The 23,068-nt window shown below is 39.7% G+C and overlaps 1 protein-coding gene across 1 annotated transcript in view; it reads right to left on the bottom strand.

The window, feature by feature from the left end:
• Positions 1-11,805: 11,805 nt before the first annotated feature.
• The window catches only part of pou6f2 (POU class 6 homeobox 2), an 80,086-nt gene continuing 68,823 nt past the window's right edge, over positions 11,806-23,068 (bottom strand). The window contains exons 7-9 of the mRNA XM_030770110.1: positions 21,353-21,509; positions 17,961-18,129; positions 11,806-12,310 (exon numbers count right to left, since the gene is read on the bottom strand). Coding sequence (XP_030625970.1) covers positions 11,806-12,310; positions 17,961-18,129; positions 21,353-21,509 — 831 coding nt within the window. The remainder of the gene's footprint in view (positions 12,311-17,960; positions 18,130-21,352; positions 21,510-23,068) is intronic.

Raw genomic sequence — 23,068 nt, 5'->3', positions numbered from 1 at the left:
ACGTTATGCCAATGGACCTCCGAAACATTCTCTAGCTGTCATTATAGGTATGACTGGAGGCACCAATAAACTTTTGTCATTATTTTTGTTTTAATATGCGTTTGACTTGATATGCAAATGTTAAACAAACCGTTAACAATAACTGAATGTAGCATACCTATCATCAGTTCAGTTTGTCTGGTTTTTTTTTTTTTTTATATTTTATGCCGGAGTTAATTTGATTACACTCTAATCATCATCTTTTCATTTTCTGTTATCTTATCCGTTGATTGTGCGTTTTGTTAATCAGACTTTCCAAACTGTAATGACGGTAAGAGGAAACAATGATCAGATTAATGAGGAAGAAGGGTAGTCAATTTAAGAAGTGAAACATGGATGACCACATTAAAAAGTTGCATTGTGTCTTGATTATAATGGCAAGATAACTTCTCTATCGTGTTTGACACTTTAAAATTCAATACATGTATGTAATGTTTACTATTGTATACATTCCTTTAAAGAAATACGACGGACAAGCAGGATATGCGTCATTTTAATTAATCCTTCTTTTACAGTTTGTCTGGATTGCTTCAACCGGACGGAGAAAATTGGGCTTCTAAAACCTGAACAAAAACCCGACTGATCGAGTCAGTAACACTCTTTGCACAACGGCATATATTCTCGTTTTCACTCAGAATTCAAACTATTCATACATTATTCTAAACAAAACACAGCTTTTTATACAAGGCAAGCTTTTGGAAAAGTGCACTATTATCTGAAAAAGCCACTGAACTGTGTGTGTGGAGTGTGTGCATACACACACACACACACACACACACACACACACACACAGAGTTCAGTGGCTTTAAGTGGCATTAAAATAATAATTTCAAAATAAATAATTTTAAAACAATGACATCAGCACTTGATGTGAGTGTGTCTGGGTGTGTGTATGGACACAGTATATATAGACATGTATATAGACACTGTATGTGTAGTTTCAAGTCCTTCAGCAGTGTACAAAGCTGTGGAAATTGAATGGAGAGAGATTGAAATACGACACTCTCTGAAGTCAAAAAGGTGTTTTTACAAGTAGTTGACATTATTATTATTATCCAGTATAGTACTTGATATCTTCCACACCTTCAGATATATTCCAAAGGTTTGATATCAGTGTGTCTAGAGAAAAGGGAATGTCTCTGGTGAAGAAAAGACTGTCAGACCAGGAACCAATTAGTTCTCTATTTTCCAGTCTCAGCTCTGAATGTGACAATTGACATCAGTCATTTATTCAATTACAGCCAGTGTCCAATGCCACTCTCATCTGCTCTCTATGCACTGATCATTAAAAGGCTTTGTTCAATACTTCTCAAAAGACGATTACTGAATAGACATGATGGAGAAATGAATAGAGATGAATAAAAAAAACTGTGATGCAGTCCTGAAGAAATGATTTGGTTTTGTTTTTAGTATTTTCAGTTTCACTTGGAACCCGGAGAAATAAACATATAAGAAGACCAGTGCTACCATTTTAGCGAAATAATCAAATTTTTGTGATAAGTCTGAGGCGGAAATGTAAAATTGGAACTTTTTTTTTTTTTTTTAAAATGTGAACAATGTTGTAAAATGTGTATCAAAGCAGTTTCAGTGTTATTGTTAATCTGTTTCTTCTCTTTCTTCTTCTTCTTCTTTTTTTCTTTCATCCAAACTTTGCTAGAATGTGATATGACGTGAGAGGAAAAGTCGTGAGGACTCGTGCGGTTGTTGAGTTCGAGAGAGAAGGCACGGCGTGCGAAGGCAACGTCGTAGCAGACCCGTCCTGTGCATCCTGCTAGATATCTGTCCATTTAGCCTTTCATGCTTTTTCCCGCTCGCTGGCTCTACTGAAGACATTTCAAAGTCATTATGGGCCCTCAGGACCACCAGGTGGAGGGTCATGTAAATATTTTATCTTGGATACGCCCGTATAATGCCGGAGGAGTTTAAATGAAGGGACTGAATGGACATTTTTTTTAGGTAAAATTAGATTGTGTCCTGTTAACAGCCTGCCTGAACCAGTACAGACATACATCCAAGAAGAGAACACAGACGCAGCCAGTTTTGTTGATGTTGTTGTTGTTGTTGTTGTTGTTGTTGTTGTTTTACTTTTCTGCTGTCACACACATTTGAGACAAGGCTCTAATTTAGCCAGTCCAAAGCTAATACCGCATCAGAAATTTGGTCAAGAAGCTTGAAGTAAATCTTGCTACAGATAAAAAATAAAAAAATCAATAAAAATCAAATTCAATTCCTTATTCAATGTAATCTTGGAGGGTATGAGAAATGTATTTTACACATTTGATTTTGATTTCTTTTAGTTTTTGATATCTATTTTTTTTGTGTGTGTGTACCATAGAACTCTGGGTAAATTACCCTGAAGGGCTGTCAACCATCCTGTTAACCATTTATGTTGCTGTTATTATTATTATTATTATTATTATTATTATTATTATTATTACTTGTACTGATTAGTAAGGTCATAATATTATAATAAGGTCATATATTATTGATTGGAGAAAAAATCCAAAAAGATCATAAAGGAATAATAATCATGTTTGTCAAAATGCCACAAGAATGATTTAACTTTTTTTTTTTTCCGCTGTGTATTTTATTCTGTCAGTTAATATCATATACCATATATCATATGTGACTTGACACAACGGACTGAAACCAAACTGAAGAAAAAACAAAAAAAATCTAAACGTCAACTTTCATATCCATGTCGAAACATATGGTAAATATCTATTTGTGTACACGTTTGACTTGTGTTCTCTCGACATCGTCATTCAAAACCACTCTTGTCCGTCTAGTATATCTGTGTAGTGAAAATATATTATTTGGGCTGACAAAGACATTACCCCCCCCCCCCCCCCCAGCTCATCAATATTGCATTTTCCTTTTCTTTTTCTCCGTGCTCCGGAGACGCACGGAAGAGGTCCCTGCTTTATTTTAAGACGGTCCATTCTTCATCACGCGCTTTAAGGGAAAAACACAGGAGAGAACGGAATGAGGAGGAATGATAGACAAATGCCTTTCACCCGGCCCGAGTGCATTTGCAGGGGCCGGACAACAATAGCCGGGAGAATACTCCTCGGAGGGCTGGGGGGGGGGGGGGGGGCGAGGCCTGGAAATGGAGTGGGTCAGGCTTGTGGGGCCCCTAACGTTCCCCCATGCAGCCACACCTTCCTCCACAAGCCACTCTGCGTCGCGCTGAGAGCACAACAACCGTCCGGAGCAATCACCTGACACATTTCCATCCAATTTCCACTGCCGAATGTGTTCATTTTCGGGCCCTAATGGCATGTCATTTCGCCGGAGCCTTTGGTCAAGAATTAATCCTGGAATCAAAACAGATTTTCCGGGGAGCAATCTTCCATCAAGTATTGATTTTTTTACACTCACGGAGCCTGTACTCCCTAATTTAACCTGACAGCCGCCTGCACAATGGACTAGGGAGCACCTTGGCGACTCACAGAAGGAACTCTCCTTTTCTCTCTCTCTCTCTCTCTCTCTCTCTCTCTCTTGCTCTCTCTCGCGCTCTCTTTCTTTTTTGCTCTTCCCTTCTTTTTCTTCCTTTTAAAGAAGAGAGAGAGAGAGAAAGAGAGAGAGGAGAGAGAGCTTTAAGAGACCAAGTTGTATAAAACAAAAGGCTTAGTCATTGGAAAGGTGATTTTCAAAGTAGAATCTATGTGTGTGTGTGTGCGTACGTGTGTGTGTGTGTGTGTGTGTTTGAACATCTACATTTCACATGAGGCTGCTTGTCCACCGTTTTGCCTCTAATTACGTTTTCAAGTTGGGCAGGATGGACTGACCATGTCGAGAGGGCCAAAAGGAGACGGGAAGAGAGGAGCAGAGAGAGTGAGAGGGAAGGAGAGGGCGAGATAGAGGAGAAGAGAGAAAGAGAGTGAGAGAAAAGGAGAGAGAGAGAGAAAGGGAGGGAGGGGAGAAGACAGAGAGAGAGAGAAGAGAGGAGAAGAGAAGAGTGGTGAGTGTTTTCCAGGGGGCCATCACGTATCATTATGAGCCTGTTGACATCTCAGACTCTCTGAGTGATCTCCATCTGCCATTTCCTCCCCCTTCTAACCCCCCCACCCCCTCACCCAACCCCCCCCCACCCCCCTTCCCGCAGCCATTTTCTTTCCCTGAGTGTGCGATGAGGACCTCATCAGAGACCAGAGAAGAGCGGGGCTGGAGTGTCCATCCCCACCACGGACAACCACTAATAAAACAGAGAGAGAGAGAGACAGAGAGAGAGAGACAGTGAGAGAGAGACAGAGAGAGAGAGACGAGCCGAAAGAGCCGACCGTCCCAAACCTCCAGCCTCGCCCTGGTCACTCTGGTCAAGAATTTCTCTCTCTCTCTCTCTCTCTCTCTCTCTCTCTCTTTTTTCCTTTTCTTTTAGAACACGCAGACACTTGTTCTCTAGAAGATCCGCGTTAACAGACGACGCGCTCAGATCTCGAATCCGTCACGACGAGAATGCGTAGATGCACTTTTGTCGGTGTGTCTTCTGCGCTGAGAGTCCTTGGTGTGTTGTGAAAGAGGTAAATGAAAAGTCAAACTCTTACTGAAGATGATATGTTCTTCCATCTATCTCACCATCCTTAAGCTTATGTGTCTGAGGTTGTTTGATATGGACGTTTGTCGGCTAAGTCTCTTGACCAATCAGACAGCCGTAAGCGGTAATTCACTCTTCTCCCCCTGTAGTCTCAGAACTGCAGCACTCACGCCCACTGGAAACACTGGACCCCAGGGCAAATTTAGAGGCTCTGATAAGAGAAGCTGTGAGTAAATTTGAGAATCTGAAAGAAGCCCGGTTTTCTGACGTAATCCACAGTGTATAAAACGGATACCTACCCATCTCTAAAAAGAGATAATACGTAATACTATCTGAACCAATTAAAAGACGGACTTGTAATTCCACTTGTCACACTTATCTGTCCCATATACATACCCATATATACACAACATATACAGAAAAGGTTGAACGACTTAAAAACGTTTCCAAAAAAACGCGAACAAGTGGAAAATGTGCAATACGCCGACAAACGGACAAACGGACACACTCACGCGCGCCGTGAGGGTGAAATGAGATAACGCTGTACTTCGTGATTCAAACTCGGGCTCCTTCTGTTTTAAGTCCTGCCAAAGCCCGACCCGGCGTGAAGCTTAACGAGCCGAGGTCCAATCATCTATCGTCCCAGTCACAGCTCCATCAAACCGGGGGGGGGGGGGGGGGGGGGGGGGGGGGTTATTTACCACCCCACCTCACACCCCCTCCCTTTTTTGCTTGTATGGAGGCTAATAATGGTGCAAGCAGCCAAACATAGTGTAGGTGGGGGCAGTTTGTGTGTGTGTGTGTGTGGGGGGGGGGGGGTATGCAGAGACACCTTCGACAGGGCGTAAGGATTGGTAATTGCCCCCCTGGAGGCATCAAGGTGTGCAGAACAGCAAATGCAGGTGATGCCTGAGTGGCTTTGGGTCCTGTGCGCGTGTGCGTGTGTGTGTGCGTGCGTGCGCAGGTGTGTGTGTGTGTTTGAGTGTGAGGCGTCCGTGTGAGTGAGAGTGTGTGAGTGTGTGTGTGTGTGTGTGTCAACCTTGAGAAGGAGTAGGCAGAGGATCGGCGGTTGAAGGATGCAGGGACAGTTCATTTTGTGAAAACATCGGCCCCGCTCCGCGCCCGTCGACTGTGAGATAAGGCAAGTGAGCAGCTCAACCACTGATGGAAAAACAAAGGGAGCAATTTAAAACCATCTGCATCACACACACACACACACACAGTCTTTCTCTCTCTCTCTCTCTCTCTCTCTCTGTCCTGACTGATATTGAAATATAATCCATTTGAGCTGCTGACATGTCATAGTATTCTCCCCCCCCCCCCCCCTTGCTTTCAGGACAATTTCCGTCACTTGAAAGTTCAACAGAAATGTGTTCTGTTTGAACGAGTCAGAGCGCTGAGAGAAAGGTGGAGCTGTGAAGTCTAGTGTACGGATAATTATTGCTTTTAGCCTGACGGATCAATCCAGAAAGGCCTAAATCATCCAAACGTACATCTAAGCAAGGGTTTGGGTAAGATCTAGGTGACATTTTTCTCAGGATAACCGTAAAAAACCTATACAAAAATAGGCATGTATTTCGACAACAAATATTTTAAAACAAACATTTTTGAAACCTCTGATGTAAAAGACTGACCCTAATAATGTCAGATCAACTCATCTTTATAATCATAATATTCCAGAACTAGAATCAATTCTAAATACAAACATATTTAAGGAGAAAAATTTCTAGTGAATACATTTGAAGCAGTAGCTAATACGAAGGAGCTTGGGAAACAGCTGTCCGTGTTGTGACAGGCAGCGTTAATATAGGCATAATAAGAAAACGAATCAATCAAATTCATGTTATGGATATCAGTAGCAGCGACTTAACTGTGTGTGACTACATTTGTTTATATTTGTGCGCTGACAGAGATGGAAACCTGGGCAAACCGGAGACCATCCGTCACTCTCAGAGAAAGCCAACACGACAGGCTCTGAATTGAAGTTGATCAATCTCTGCTCTTCTTTCTCTCTCTCTCTCTCTCTCTCTCTCTCTCTCTGTCCTCTATAAATGACTTGCGGTGGATGAATACCTAAGATTCCTTCTTCAACCCCACCCTGTATCAGCCCATCAAACGGCATTAAATTATGACTGCTTATCACATTACCATGGCGATGTGCCATGTGACAAACGCTCCCCCATTTAACCCCCCCCCCCCCCCCCCCAGATCCCCCAGACTGCAGGGCCAGATGTCTGAGAAGATTGTCAACAATGCCAAACATACATGTAATAATCTCAAAGACAGATTTTAAATAAAGATCGAATGTCATTTAGAAATACGAGGCGCGTGAAAACATCGCTGTTTTTGTCTGAACGTCAAGTTTGCAGCTGGTTAAAGCGAAGGGGTAACAGAAAAAAACAAAAAAACCATCTCTTGTTCCTTTAGGACGTATTATGAAGGACACGGTGTAACTCCAGATCAACTCGCGAAACTGGTCGTTGTGGACAACCGGCGCGCTAGCACTGAGCAGCACGTGTAACATCCCCAGAAATTTATATGGAATCGTCTCCTGTTTCCCCGAGTGGAACTTACTTTCCTGCTAACTTTAAGACCAAAAACAAACGCAGGAAAATACAGTGGTTCAAATGGCGAGCGTCTGCACAATTACTTTGTTAATAAAAAAAAAAAAAAAAAGACGAAACAAAAGAATATCAAACGCCAAAAGTTCTACCTCACCACTTAAAAAATACATCTTGTATTTTGAGTCTGCGGAGAGGAAAATAATAAAAAAAAAAAAAAAAAAGAGAGAGGACGACACAAACATCTTCAACATCAGTTCTCAGCTTAATGTTAATAATTTATGTTGTGTGTGTGTGCTTTTTTATGATTATTATTTATTTATTTACAGCTCTTCCATTCGCCAGCCAGTCAGTTTTTTTCAAAGGCTTTGTGGACAAGAAAGCTGTCTAAAACTTTGGAGTTTAGTTTCAAAAGCCTTCTCAGCTAAGAATGCGTTTTTTCCCCCCCTTCATTCTCTCTCTCTCTCTCTCTCTCTCTCTCTTTCTCTTTCTATCTCCCCCCCCACCCCCACTCTCTCTTTCTTTTAGACTTGTCTCATTATTGTTATCTGTTAAGGCAAAAAAAATGAAATATTAATGAGAAATAACCCTGGCATAGTCTTTTTTGTTCACCCTATGGAAATCTGAATGGATCGGCATTGACCCTGGAGGACTAAGGGCTGATAGTTTGCTTTCAGGTGTGAGATCCATACCGAGAGCTTGTTTGTCTGAGGAGAGAGACCTTTGTGATCTCTTTACTTTCAGTCATTATTGGCATAGAAATAACCACTGCTCTTATGTTACATGGAATGACACACTTAGAGGAGAGAGAGAGAGAGAGAGAGAGAGAGAGGGCTTTACAAAAGAAGCTAGAAAACAGACTTTGTTCAAAACGTAAAGCTTTCTTCTGACTGACCTCAGTGAAAAGTGTGCTGCAATTAAAACATGAAGGAACACACAAACAAACACACAAACTCACAAACAAACAAAAACAATAGTACTGGTAGCGGTCATAATAATAGTAGTTACATATATGTGATGTGATAAATATGAAACATTATATATTATGATAGATATTATCACTCATTTAGCAACAAAACAACATTACTACGACTACGACTAGTACTACTACTACTACTAACAAAAACAATAATGATCTAAGGGTTTGTGAAACACTAAAACTGACTCAGTGTAATAAATTCTCTCTCAGTCTTGCTGACTATTAAGATTCTTTCTGTAGTGTGTACTGTGGTGCATATCTCAAAAGAAAGAACAACAAAACACTGAAGACAACCGCAAGTTTAAACGTTGGAGTTTGTGGTCATTTGGTAAGTGGAGCAGGGCCTGGGCTCTCTTCACACAGGAATAAGACACTGAGATGATCAGATAATTCACCGGAAGACCACAGTGACGGTTAATCACGTTTACTCACGTACCTGACGTATATCAGTAACGCTGGATTTCCTCAGACAGACCTCGCTTAATGACAACTCAGACGTTTAATGTCAAACAATTGTTTATTATTAACTATGGTACAAATAAATGAGACAGACTTGAAGCTGTTAAGAAATACACAAAGTGCAGCTTAACTGACCAAACAGATATTGCTCTATGTAATACGTACAGTTTTCAGTCTATAAAATTTAAAGCAACCTTTGCAAGGTTTGACAGCTTTGGTTTTTGAGGTTTTGAGTAATAACAATATCTACTTTTCCGACAATGTGCGTGTGTGTGTGTGTGTGTGTGTGTGTGAGTGTGAGTGTGTGTGTGTGTGTTGAAAGAAAACGAAAAAGAAACATCGTTTTAAAACAACTTAATCAGGTAACAAAGCTCACGACTTAGACCAACTCAGTCAGGTCACGAGGTGACCTTGAAAAAAACCCAAAAAAAACCACGTCATATAACAAATTCCCGTGTGACTTATTTGTACTTGTCTTTGAGAGCTGTCTCGCACATGTGGTGGACACTACTTACAAACATGTACAGGAGAAAAAATTTTTTTTTTGTTTATTTATTTTGTTTTGTAATTTTTTTTTTTTTTTTTGCGTGTGTGTTGTAGTTTTCCTCGTCTGAAGAAAAAAAAACAAAAACAACAACAACAACAACAACAAAAAACCATTTTTCTTGCGGTGCTTGCTCTCAATGCACCCGGACGACGCTGAGGTAATCTTAACCATACACTTTGTTTCTTTGACTTTCTTCAACAGTTTTAGTATTTCAAGATTGTCAATGACGTTAAAGTCGGTTTTTCTCTGTACAGTGTGCATATAAACAGGGAGCTTTGGTCCAGCGTTGAAAAATACAAAACAAAGGCATAACTTCATTATATGTCCCTTTGTTTCTTGTCTTTCCTTTTTTTTTTTTTTTTTTTTTATTAAACTTGAAATTTTTGGTTACAGCTTCAATGTTAAGCCTCTGTCCTTCCCCATAATACATTATATCTACAGCTATGTTGGCAAAGCTTCTCAGTCCAGGATGAAAAAAAAGAGAGAGAGAGAGAGAGACAAAAATGAGAGAGGGTGAACAAAACAACAACAACAACAAAAAACAAAAACAAAAAAAAAAAAAAAACAAAAAGAAACTAAATAGACCTCACAAAATAGACCTCTACTATTTTTTTTTAAAAAAAAAAACAGACATACCATATTATCCTAATTTTCCTCAATCTGTGATTCTCTGCATACTGAAGAATTTCTCATGAACGCTAAATACTGGGTGAACTGCAAATGTTAAGGGGCATCAAACTATAGTCCTGGTGAAAATGCATGATGCTTATAACTGGCATACAAAATGTGGGCCCCAAGAGACCGATGCACAATACTGTAACAAAATCTACTGTGTTAAAAAGGGTGCATCACAATATGATCTGTCCAGTACACAATATACTCCTGTTTTTTTCTTTTCGTTTTTTTTTAAATGAGAAAACTTACTATCATTTTTATTTGCTTTATTGCAGCGCTAGAGCGAGAAACTCTCAAATGATCATACCTGACTGTAAATATGGCCAGAGACCGAAACAACTTACACATGTGGTTTGTTTGTTTGCTTATTGTTATTAATTATTGTTTAGTTTTTGAATCTGAAGAGCGTTTCGGAACGTCGATGACAGCAGACCTCATTCTACCCGCCAACCAAAAACGAGACACTGCTTGTCTAATCTCTCTGATGCCGCCTTCTACTTTATTTTATTTTTTTTTAAACTGAAAGTAGGGATACTTGCAGATACTTTTTTTTAAACATACTTCCATGTGATCTTACTTATGATCATATTCTTTAATAATCTGGAAAGTCTTCTTTAGAATAGTGTAGTTAGCCACATGCCAAAACAAAGTGACTCACTGGAACACATCCTTGAAAAACTTGTGGTGAGTGTATTTTAATATAATTCGGTAAAAAAAAGGGGGAGGGGTTGTTGAGTGTTTGACTGATCTATTGTTGGTTAAGTGTTTTTGTGTGACACTGACCCAGAATTCCACATGGAACCAAAAGAAAGTTGGAACACACACACACACACACACACACACTCATACACACACACACGCGCGCACACACACACACACACACACACACACACACACATAAAATAGAAATACTTTGTGATTTTTTTTTTTATCTTTTTTTTGCCAAGGTAAAACACCATCCTTGGATTGAGAATTCTGTTCTTTGGCTATCAGGCTTTGGCAATAGTATGACACAGCTTTAAACACATGCCTCAGTGTTTAGGGTTTTTTTGAGTGTGTGTGTGTGTTTGTGTGTGTGTGTGTTCACTGAGAATTTCTTCACCCAAAGGACAAGGTCTACTCCGACTGCATTATTCACTTTTCACAGTCATACAAAAAAAAAAAAAAAAAAGCCAAAATCTCTCACTAGTCCTCATGAATTCTTCAAACATTTTTACAAAGCGCGTGCGTGAGATGAGATGACCAAACAGTGGAAGATGGCGGCCTTGTGATTCCAACAGTGAGTGTGTAGCGTTTCCAAGACAAAATATGCTCAAAAAGACAAAAAATTTGAACGTGTGATTTCAAATTGAAGACAGATTATCATAGATATTTACATACAAACCCAGGTGATAAGGTGAGACAAAGATAGAAGTTTAGACCCAAACCCACCCATACCCACCCCAACACATATATCTTAGATTTTTGTCAGTACAAATGTAAAAATTTAGAACACATTTACAATAATAATAGTAATAATAATCTTAAAAAACATCTCAGGATTCAGATGCAACAGACTTTGGTAAGTATTTTTGTAGATATTCATGTCCTTTATACTTGAGAGCTGTAGTAAAATCTCCCATAAAGGGAACCAATTTTTTTTTTTTTAAATAATTTTGTTCTGTCACACAACCAGCTTGAGAATGAGCAATTTCTGAGAAATAAACATTTTGTTTTTCTTTCCTTCTCTTAATTTTTTTCTTTTTCTTTTTCTTTTTTGTTCTTTTTTTTTTTTTTTTTTTTTGGTTTTCGCTATTGGTCCATTGGTGTGACTACACTGGCATAAATATCTCTGATTACATTTCATCCCCTTGTTGATTGGTCCATCTGGATGGTAATATTCAAGAGTCCATTCAGAGTCCATTCCATAAGGTTCGTCCCCGTGTGTCGTGTTGTGTGTTGTGTTGTGAAGCAAAGAGTCTTTTTCACCATTTCGCGTTTTTTTTTTTTTTTTTTTGGTCTCTCTCAGTTATGGGTGCTCTTCGAGGGTGTCGGCCAAAGAGTCCATTGGCGCGCCCGGTCCGAGATCGGGCTGTTTCAGTCTTTTGATCGTGTTTTTCAGCGCTTGCCTTTTGTTGCAGAACCAGACGCGCACCACCTCGCGGTCGTAGTTCAGTTTCTCGGCGATTTCCGTCATTTCCTGTCCGGAGGGATGCGTGTTCTTCTCGAAGTGGCTGTTGAGCAGCTCCAGAGCCTGCGGAGTGAAAGAGGTCCGACGCTTGCGTTTTTTAGACGGCTCGCTGCCGATAAACTCGGTCAGGTTCTGCATGCCGGAGCGGTGGCGGGCTTCTGCCTCAGCCATCCAACGCTCCAGCACTGGCTTAATCTTCTGGGCGCTTTTTGGGGTGATGTCCAACTTCTCGAACCTGGCAGGATATAAAAGGCCAGGGTTCAGTTTGCCTGTCAGACTGCTAGCTATAGAGTTCTCTTGGGCTTCCTGTGGTAGGAAAAAGTGGCTTCTCAGGATGGTGTGTCTGGGGGAGAATTGAGAGAGAAGAATCTTACTCGGGTGCCCTGACAGGCCAAGGGATTTCCTGTCTGACCCAGAAACCCTAGGAGAATACAATGAAGGAGAAGACAGTGAAGTGGTTACGGAACCTTCTTCGGGATTTTTTTTTTTTTAAAGAACGTTTGGTTCCATTGAAACACAACTCAAGTTTTGATTATTTTTGGTTATTCTAATATGAGAATCTCAGGCTTGTCATCTCCTTCAAACAATACGCTCCTAGAAGAAATTCGGAAGAGCCTCCAGGTCCAGGTGCAATTGGGACAGAGAGTACAGCGAATGTCTTAGCTGAGTCATAGGTTTATACCCCCCTTCTCCCCCCCACAGCTTTGAATGCTGGGTAATTTTGACAGTTCAGGAAGCAACTTTTGCTGGTTCCGCCAAAGAATCAGACACATGCTAATCCCACTGTAGCGTGTTTTCGATGTGATTATTGACTCTCTGTACCCAAAATGCAGTGTAGGGCCACAAAAGCTCCACCTTTGGCTAAAAAAAAAAAAATAAAAATCAAATGGACCCAAAACAATCAAACTAATATCATAATCAAGAACCAGTTAAAACACTGAACTGGGCACACATTGTCTGGCAATCACCAACTCAAGTCTTTACAAAAGCACATACGGTGTGTTTTTCTTTTTTTTTAAAACACAGCAGATTAAATCAAGTCTAATCCGTCCTCTATTCCGGTCAAATCTTAATACACATTGTCAAATAGGTAGAACAGCATGCACTAAAAACATTAAAACTATAATTTATTTACATGTGCACTTTAAATTATTCACTGAAATGCACACACACGTTTTGATATACTTGTCAAACCTTCCGTCATCCTCAGAAAACCCCATTTCACATTGAATGATTAATGCTAATACATTTTTGTCCCTCAATTTTCAATATGTTTGCAAGTTCATGAGGGTTTCAAAGAGGTAAACACACCTTAATTTGTCTTACAGCTCACCTTGGCTCTACACATCACCATGTCACAACCTTAAGCTTTACTGCATTCAGTGTGTTGCAAGGTTCAGACTGTATTCAGGTATTTTATCATAGAAAATTAATATTAAAAATGTCAGAAATGTAATGTCTTGATCTGAGGTGCCGTTCAGGTATACGATGTGTACTGACGCGTTGACATTTAATGAAAAGGAAAGGATTGCACCTTTCGTGCCCACACAAAGAGAGAAGACTTCACTAGCATTGAGTTAAACAAATGTCTTTTTTTTTTTTTTTTTTTTTAATTAACTTGCCTAGATGGCCTGCTTTTTTTTGATGAGGGGTTCTTTAAAGTAAAAGGGTCGTTTAAGAAACGTATCGTCGCAGCGGCGTTGGTTGATTTTTCGTCTTTTACCTCAGTGAGGTGAAGGAGAAAAAAAAGAAAAGAAAAGAAAAGAAAAGAAAAGGAAAAAAAAACCCCAAAACAAAATGCGGGAGTAAAAACGTGAGCCTGACAGGTGTGGGCTTTTGCAAAGTCTCTGCTGAATATCGTGTAGAGGATGAGGAGTAGCAGCAGAACAGGTGAACCTCTCAAATTCAGTTTAATGGAGGCAAGCGTCAGAGCCATCCGTGAACTGCCCTCGTTATAACGAGCTCACGGACATCTGTCAAACATCGCAGTCGGAGGGGGTGGGGGGCTGGGGCAACAGTGAGACAATACAATCTGAGAGTAGGCACGCTCTCCTCTCCTCTCCTCTCCTCTCCTCTCCTCTCCTCTCCTCTCCTCTCCTCTCCTCTCCTCTCCTCTCCTGTCCTGGGCCCGTGGACCTGCCCCACACTGGACGTCTTTGATGGAATCTAACTGGCATTTGAAAAGATGCCTCAGAACAGGGGCAAGAGGTTCTGTTCTCTCAGGACTTAAGATGGATGAAAGACATTTCATTTTTTTTTTTTTTTTTGGCCAACTAAAAGGAGTACAGTATGTTGTTAAAGAGAACCAAAGAGAGAGACAAAGCCAAAATCTTACAGGAAGTGCACGATTTTGACTTGTAAATGTCAGTTTAGGTAATGTTCCCTAACTATGGAGGGTATGTCAACTGGTAGAAATACTAATTTGTCCTGTTTGGGAAGTCCTAACATAACTCTTTCCTTTGCCCTTCACACTTCTGTATTTCTGTTCTATTTTTCCACGTTTTCTCATAGGTAACATTCTTCTCCAAAAATCTGACTAAGTTAGCTTTTAGTGTGAGATGAAAAAAGTTTTCATAAATGTGCTGAAAACACTGCAAACAGATAAGAGAGTGGAGAGAGATTAATCCAATAGATCAAGTGGCCTCTTAAAACATGGCAAAAATGGATATGATTAAATATATATACAGTGGATTCTAAACAGCCCTTCTGCTTAATTTGTTGTGCAAATTATAAATGGAAGATTCTCTCTCTCTGTATCTCTGTCTCTCTCTCTCTGCTTCTCTCTCTCTCTCTCTCTCTCTCTCTGCAAAACATGAATCATTGATGGCTAGCCTCTATTTTAAGGCGGATTAATGTTGTAACTCTTCCACAGTTTAAACGTGGCAAAGCGATTTCTGTCTGGGAATAATGTGCAAGATGACATCTTCAGCTCATCCGTGTGCAGCCTTGCATTCTAAAGAGGGTTCACTTCAGGAGCACTGTAAATTTCCGCGTTTCATGTGGGTGCCGAATTTAATTTATCTCACAGACTGGAACTCTCCGTGTATTTAACCTCCTTTTATATAAAACTCGTCAAGAAATAGTCTCACTCAAATAATGGAGCTTCTGCTTGTATGTGAAACAACTTTAAAGTGATGTTTGAATAGCTTTTAGCTGTGCTAGACTAGACGTTGCCTCCCGAGACGAAGCTTTTCAAGCAAGCCTCTCACGAAAAAGTTTGGCATACTTCATCAGAAATTGCTGAACTTGTCATATGAATGACTGTTTTAATGACGGGTCATTTTAATTCAGGCTCAAGTCGAGTTTCCTCAGTTGATAAGGAGACCTGAGTTATTCTCTAGACTAACCAGACTCATGGCTCTGATCATTCTGATGGTTGTCCTTTTGTGATTGTTGAGATGGCCGAATAAAATTCTTTTTTTTTTTTTTTTGCAAAGTGACCAATGGGATGAGACAAGATGGAGACATCTGTCACAGTAAGTTTGACTGAGAAAAAAAAAACTACAAACCCCAGAGCTGATGTACTCAAGAGTAACGCACATTTGCCCTTCAAATTCTGTGTGTCTTTGTTGATGTTAACTAAAGCAAAGCACATGCGGTGTGCCTTTAAAGCAGACGACATTGAGCATCTTGTCATGTCCAATGTCAAACATATAAACACACAGGGAAAAAAAAAAAAAAAACCCCTCCGGAATGACATATGCGAAAAACAAAAAATGCATGGAGCTAAAAAACATCACCTGTTTATTTGGGAAGCTAATGGCTTTTAATGTATGTCATGAGTTGGTGAATTATGCATGGATGGTGAATATTTCATGAAAAAAATTCGAGAACTTTAAACATTATTTTTTTTTTTTTTTGAAGGCTCGGCTTCATAAGGAATTCCTTTCCTTCTCTCCCTCCCTTGTGTAGCTTCAAGTTTTATTGGCGCTTTGATGTTGATGTGATGAAATTTTTAAACGCGTGCTGTGACGGAATGTCACACGAACAGGTCGGGTCATCAGCGCCGCGCGCTGCGTTTCGAGCAAAAAAAAAAAAAAGAAAAAAAAATTCCGCCTCATTAAAATAAAAACACGAATGAGTCTGAAAACTTTTGACAGTGGATGTGACGTGCAAAGATACGATTAAATGCGATGAAATGAAAGACTGAATACAAAACTTGCTTTTTTTTGTTTGTTTGTTTGTTTTTGTTTTGGGGGGGGTGGTTGTGAGCCATCTCTATGAATGACTCTATGAGTGGTAGGACTAAGTGCTTGTTCATTTGACAAAACCAACTCATATTACAAATTTCCATCAGAAAAAAAAGAACAGATTAAGCAGCATTAGGGTATTTCCCTGAAATTTAGAGATGAAAGGCATGTGTAACTGCTTTCGATCTGCTTCAGATGAACTGATGCATCTTGCTTAAATGGTTCCCAGTCTGGTAAGCCTCGCCCATGTCTCAAACAGACTGTGTCTGAGTTTGATGGAACATAAACCAAAGGCCCATGAGAGACCGTGTGTAACTTGTGGCACGGTGACGTTGCTGAATATTTAATTTGTTAAAACTACATAATGTCCTAGTTTATGGTTAAATTCACGTTGTTATGGCACTAAAGAACATGACATTTTTATTAAAAGTCGGATCTTGTCAGATTCTCTGTAGCTAAATGTAGTATGAATGCGTGGCTATGCCAGCTCAGGAATTATTAAATGCTTTAAGTGCTTCTTGTAATACTCCAACTAATGTATTTTACATTAGCAAGTCAGTCTTCACGCATACGCCGCCGACAACACAGAAAAAAGACGGGAGCACATTCATGAAAAACAGACATCTCCTTGTGGACATGAATGATACATGGCCTTTAATATCTTAATTACTGGTTTTTAAATATGAATTATAGTCATTCATTTATGAAATATCATTATCCACTATTATTCAAGTGTAGTAGTAGAAGAAGAAGAAGAAGAAGAGGAAGAAGAAGAAGATGAAGAAGAAGAGGAAGAAGAAGAAGAAGAAGAAGAAGAGGAAGATGAAGAAGAAGAGGAAGAAGAAGAAGAAAACTTTGTTTAATTTGCTTTTTGGTCAGATTACAGAATCATGGCTCCCCTGTGGTGCCTTTCAATTCACGTCGATAAATTAATATTAATCTGATTACGGAAAAACTCATGTTGTCAGCCATGTGTAACCTCATAATGTGATTGTGGCCGCTGGATTACAGTCATAATGAAAGTAAGCAGAAACTGATCCAAACACTTAGATATTTATCTTTTCTATCTTTGTAAGAAAGGATATCTTTGTATCTTTGTAAATATGGAGGTTTGAAAACCCTTTTATCCTGTTTTCTCTGGTGGGTTTCCTTTGCACATGTGTAAAAATGGCTTTATGCACAGATCACCTGCCATCACTTCCCTCTCAGAAGTCAAACAGACTGATTATTAAGTAAATCCACTTAAAACAGACTAATGAGAGAAATTGTGCTTCTTGGGTAGTGCATAAACACCTTCATCAAACAACTACCCTGACAGGACTGTTGACAAGAATCACACGATTCCCTGTATCTACTGGTAGTTGTAAAATAAAGCTATCTGTCTCCATTTTATGGGCAGCGCGTGAAGCTGTCATTCTTGGGTTCCTCCCCTGAGATCTTCTAATACTCTAATATGCTGTGATGGTTCTTCCTTGTGACCTTGGAATAATTATCATTTGCTCTCTTGAAAAACAAGGCTTTACACGCTTAGTCGTAGTTGCAGTTTAGCCTTTTTTCCTCTCAGCCTAGCACCACTCATCCCCGATTAAATGCGTGGAACTAGGAAAACGCTTGATTTTACGAACCAGCGAATGACCTTGATTGTTTGTCCCACTATTTATGATACATTGCAGCAAGTTCCGTCGGTAGAATTCGGAACAGGCTCCGTTCCACTCCTGACCGTTCCACAAGCGGAACCTAAGCAATGGACACTCCCTGTTAACAAAGACAGCTTGCAGTTCAGTGGCGGTGAAGCCTCCTTACCTGCAGATGGCAGACTGGCTGTAGGCAGGACCCTCCGTAGCGCTGAGGGCCTGGCCCACCTGAGTTTGAGTTAGACCCAGAGACAGGCGCCGGATTTTAAACGCTTTGGCAAATTCTCGGATCTCTTCCAGGTTGACTCCGTCTACTTCACTGGGGGCGGTTTGTGGATCTAGAGTAAAAACAAAAACCCAACAAAGAGTGGACTATTTAACCCATTCGGGAAGAAAATGAACAAAAAGGTCAGGAGTTACGGACAGGTCAAAGATCTTTCATGGCAATCATAAAATACACTGATATGTAGGCAAATGAGATGGTCCAAAAGGAAAGTTTGGCTGTAAGACTTTCCCTCTATTATGGCACATTGTGTTGCACATATCAAATTTCGTGTCACAAAAACGGCTGGATAAAAACGCCCTCCTCAAAATTCTGGATTATTAGTCATTCCAAGAGTTAAAAAGAAGTCCGCTGGCAACCGAGCCTTTTCCTACCGCTCTCCCTTCCTCTGGAATGGTTTACCTACAGAAGTTAGAGAGGCAAACTCTCTCCATACCTTTAAAATCAGACTAAAGACTTATATTTTCTCTAATTTATGCTTAATAATTGATTTGACTTTGTTATAGACATGTAAAGCCATTTGAGACTATAAATAGTGATATTGGGCTCTAGATAAATATTATTATTATTATTATTATTATTATTATTATTATTATTATTATTATTAAAACAATAAACATCTTACAGTTTTCTCTGTGGGTCTTGTCTCTTATAAATCTCAGCTAAAAAGAATATTTCCTCGCTAGTTTCACATCAATAGCACTTTCCCTGCAGAGTCTAAGGTCTGGTATTCTCTAAAACTACCTTACTTTGCAAGTTAAACTAAGATGAGGTGAATTGAATCTTTTCTGCTGAAAGGGTTTTCGGCACATTTTTTCAAAATATTTGATGCTTCACAAAGAATCTCTCAGTAATATCAATAATAGGACGGATACACTTAACATGATTATGGAAACCCTGCAAGCACTGGCTCTACCAATATCACATATATAGACATATACAGTGACCCTTATACGGCCGCACTGGTTCCCTTTGTTTTTCATTTTATACATAAATGACCCTCAAAACATAACAAAATGAGTAACAGTGGAGAACATTCCAGAGGCCTCGCAACGGAATGTTTTTTGAGCATGTTCCGGAATCTTTCCTCAGCACATCAAAAATAGATGCTTAATTGGAAGCCGTATTTTGTAGAAAAGACATTAGATTTCAGTGGTGTAAGGAATGCAGCTAATTAAGTCCCAATGCCTGTAGGGGAAAGTAAAAAAAAAAAAAAAAAAAAAAAGGAGGAAAAAAAAAAAAAGACAAAACTCTGTTTCAGTGGGATCTTAATACAGTTTCACAAAATCATTTCAAAGTGTTTTGTGGTTAATAAAACTTGATTTCAGGTTATACATCAATGTCAGAGGCCATGGTATCCTGCTTACTAAGGTAAAGTTCGGCCATTTGAATAATGCATGGGGGTCTTTATTAATAAATTATTAAAGGGTTCTTCCAGGCGTGTTTAAGGTAAAATATATTGAACCAGCATCTTGTCATTCCTCATAAGTAAAACCCAGCTTCATGAGCAGAACCTTCTGCATACCCTCTTCAGCACTATTGGATATTAATCTCTAGCAATGAAACATGTATATGTATGTATATATATATATATGTGTGTGTGTGTGTGTGTGTGTGTGTATAAAGTTTTGAAAAACTGCATTGAACGCACAAAAGAGACTAAAAGAGAAGGGTGAGACAACAAACACATATATCTGTAGGTAACGAGTTTGTCTGTTACAGACAACTCCTAAATTTTCAGTTAGCGAACTCCAGACTGTTTTTACTGAGAGTATAACATGAGTGACTTATGTGTATTGATTGTGTGCAGATTCGGTTTAGGTTTCTTTACCTATACGTTGGCATTGTTCGAGAGAAACACGATCTTGGTCAAGCCGTAGTCAATAAACAATCCAGCCATTTGAAATAGCGCATTCTCCTAAATTCTCGAGTCGTACAAGAGAACAAACAGTTCCCTCACATTCGCTTCCCTGAACTCTGACTTTCAGTGTCAGACAAACAATAAAAACCATAAATAACTTTATAATACAGACAAATAGACGGACACTTAGAGTATTAAGTGCATAAAGGTATGTGTCAAAAGACAGCCTCTTGTATGACAGGAAAATAAAAAAAAAATTTAAAAAACCGTACGCTTCATGAAAGCCGTGGATTTATTCTGAGTAAAGCATTCACTCTTTTATGGGTTTGGGTCAGTTTTTTTTTTTTTTCTTCTTCCTTTCCATTCAAAGCGTGTTCTCTAGTGTTCACATTAGCCAAGGACATTGCCACAAATGCAATCTGGCATAGAAAACTGCACCACAGCAGTAAATTGATGAAATGAATAGAGCACGCCAAAGGTATTACATATGTTTTGACACAGTGAGGAAAAAAAAAAAAGAAAAAGAAAAAGAAGAAAAAAAAAAAAAAAAAAGAAAACACATTGGTCCATTGGCTGTGTCCACAAATAACAAATTGATCAATGGCAACATTCCCTTTATTAAATTGAAAGCTCCATTGCAGATACCTTTGAAATGAGTTTATGGCGACTGCCTTTGACAAATGAGAACAAATAAATAAATAAATAATAAATAAATAAGTAAAAAGTTTTAAAGCGGCGGCACAGCAATGACAAGCATGGGGAGGGGGTGGGGGGGGGGTGGAGGGTGGATATGATTTATATGCGGCCTTTTAGAGGCCAAGAGTTTTCCACACATGCTTGCAGGCTTGCAGAGCTAAAATAGTGTAAAAATATTCAGGGAGTGAGGCTATTGGCTGAGACAGCATGACTTGTCAGGACTTTGTCACAGCATCTGTCCACTGGATGACAGTCTAAGCAACGTCTGATAAAAACGGATGATGAGGAAAAATCGTTTTAATCGAATCGTTCGGGAATGGGACAAAAAGAAAGAAAAAAAATGCGGTTAGTTTAAGACCAGTTCATTTAGGAAAAAAAAAAAAAATCCAGACAGACCCTCACAACTCTGAATGGAGGTGGTGTTAAAAACACACAAGCAACATATTGTGAACTTTGGAGGTACTATGATCAGCCAGGGTAAAAAAAACAAAAACAAAATAACATAATTTAGATATCTTAAAATAGGACAGCAGTTATAATTAGACAACAGTGTTGCACTGCATTGTAAGCATTGAGAAATATTTGTGATAGTACCGCATCGAATGAAGTAAGCATTTCTGTCTGTGCATTTGGGTTTACAAGAGTTGCCTCGTGTAGGCTGTGTCTAAACATGTGTCGATACATGAAGAAGAGACTGTGTTGCGTTGCCATGGTTACTCACTACTGACAAGCTGTCCAACGCTAAGTGCAGACGATGAGGAAGAGGATGTTGAGGAGGAAGAGGAAGCTTGACGGAGAGGACTCTGACTGTGGGGCATGCGCAGTAGACTGGGCTGGGAGACAGGAGGACCCGACTGGTTCTGCTGGGCCTGAGGCAGCTGTGGACACACACACACACACACACACACACACACACACACGCACACGCACAGATACACACACACACACACACACACACACACACACACACACACACACACGCACACGCACAGATACACACACACACACACACACACACACACACACACACACACACACACACACACAGATACACACACACACACACATACACACACACACAGATACACACACACACACACACACACACACGCACAGATACACACACACACACCACACACACACACACACACACGCACAGATACACACACACACACACACACACACACACACACACACACACACACACACACACACACAGATACACACACAGATACACATGGTGTGCTTACAATTACTCTGAAAAATATTATAACGTTATATTACACATAACATACATGGAAATAACAATACTCTTGTATGAGGAAATTAGGAGAAAGCACAGACAGAAGAGAGAGATAAAGTCACACTCATTGGGCCTGAGAGCTGAGAAATGTGCTGAAATGCTTTTGCTGGTGTTCAACTCTAACACAATGTCTCCTTCAACACTGCTGTCGCTTCCTATCATGCACACCTCAAAAAACCCCCAAAAAAACCCCAAAACAAAACAAAAAAAACCTTAAAATGACAACCGTTAGGATTATCCACCACTCACACTCTTGCGTGAGTATAAAAAAAAAAAGAAAGAAAAGAAAGAAAGAAAAAAAAAAAAACGCTAACGCATCAGTTTGAAGAGAAAAGATATCTGCAGAAACGGTTTCAGTACAACATAATTCATCATTAAAAGCCATCCGCTGTGACTGTAAAAGTGTAGATTTTCATGTTTTATGCACCAATGAGTTGCTCTTACAAGATGAAGACCATACATCATCTTTCTTCAAGGAATCTCTTCTCTTCTGTAAAAAGTAGGTTGACATTTTTTTTGGGGGGGGGGGGGCTTTTTTTGCTATTAATTATATTCTTCTGAGTATGTGTGTGTGTGTGTGTGTGTGTGTGTGTTTGTTTGGGTGGCGGGATATGTCAGTGGTGTTGCATACACTGTCAAAACTGTTGACAGGTCTGTGAAAATTATCAAGCTTCACTGGGTCCCTCCAGCGTTTTTGACAACTGACAGCCTTAAATTACGCCTCCACCGAAACGTTGAGCCGCTCGCTTTGAAACGCGCACGAAAAACTACAAAAACATTATTACCGACGCATTAATTCATTCATGTGTGTGATGGGGTTGTTCAGTAAAAACTACACTTAATTCCTCCCAGAAAAATGAGGTCAACCTAAAGAGATTTATAGTGGACTGACATTGATTATAAAGTGTCTCAGGTTTGTCAGAATAATGTCGGATAGCTCTCTGATCATGGTTTTCTATCTTTTGTTAGTGCATAGCCACTGTAAGCACTGGTCCTCTGAATGTAGCACTACTCATGTCGAGAGAGAGGAAGAATAAGAGGGACGAGAGAGAGAGAGAGAGAGAGAGAATGAGAGAGAGAGAATGAGAGAGAGAGAATGAAAGAGAGAGAGAGAGAATTAGAGAGAGAGGGTGT

Source organism: Chanos chanos, chromosome 3 (assembly GCF_902362185.1).
Source record: "Chanos chanos chromosome 3, fChaCha1.1, whole genome shotgun sequence".
Classification (NCBI taxonomy): Eukaryota; Metazoa; Chordata; class Actinopteri; order Gonorynchiformes; family Chanidae; genus Chanos; species Chanos chanos.
Note: the sequence above shows the minus strand (reverse complement) of the source record. Positions and strands in the feature narration are given on the sequence as shown.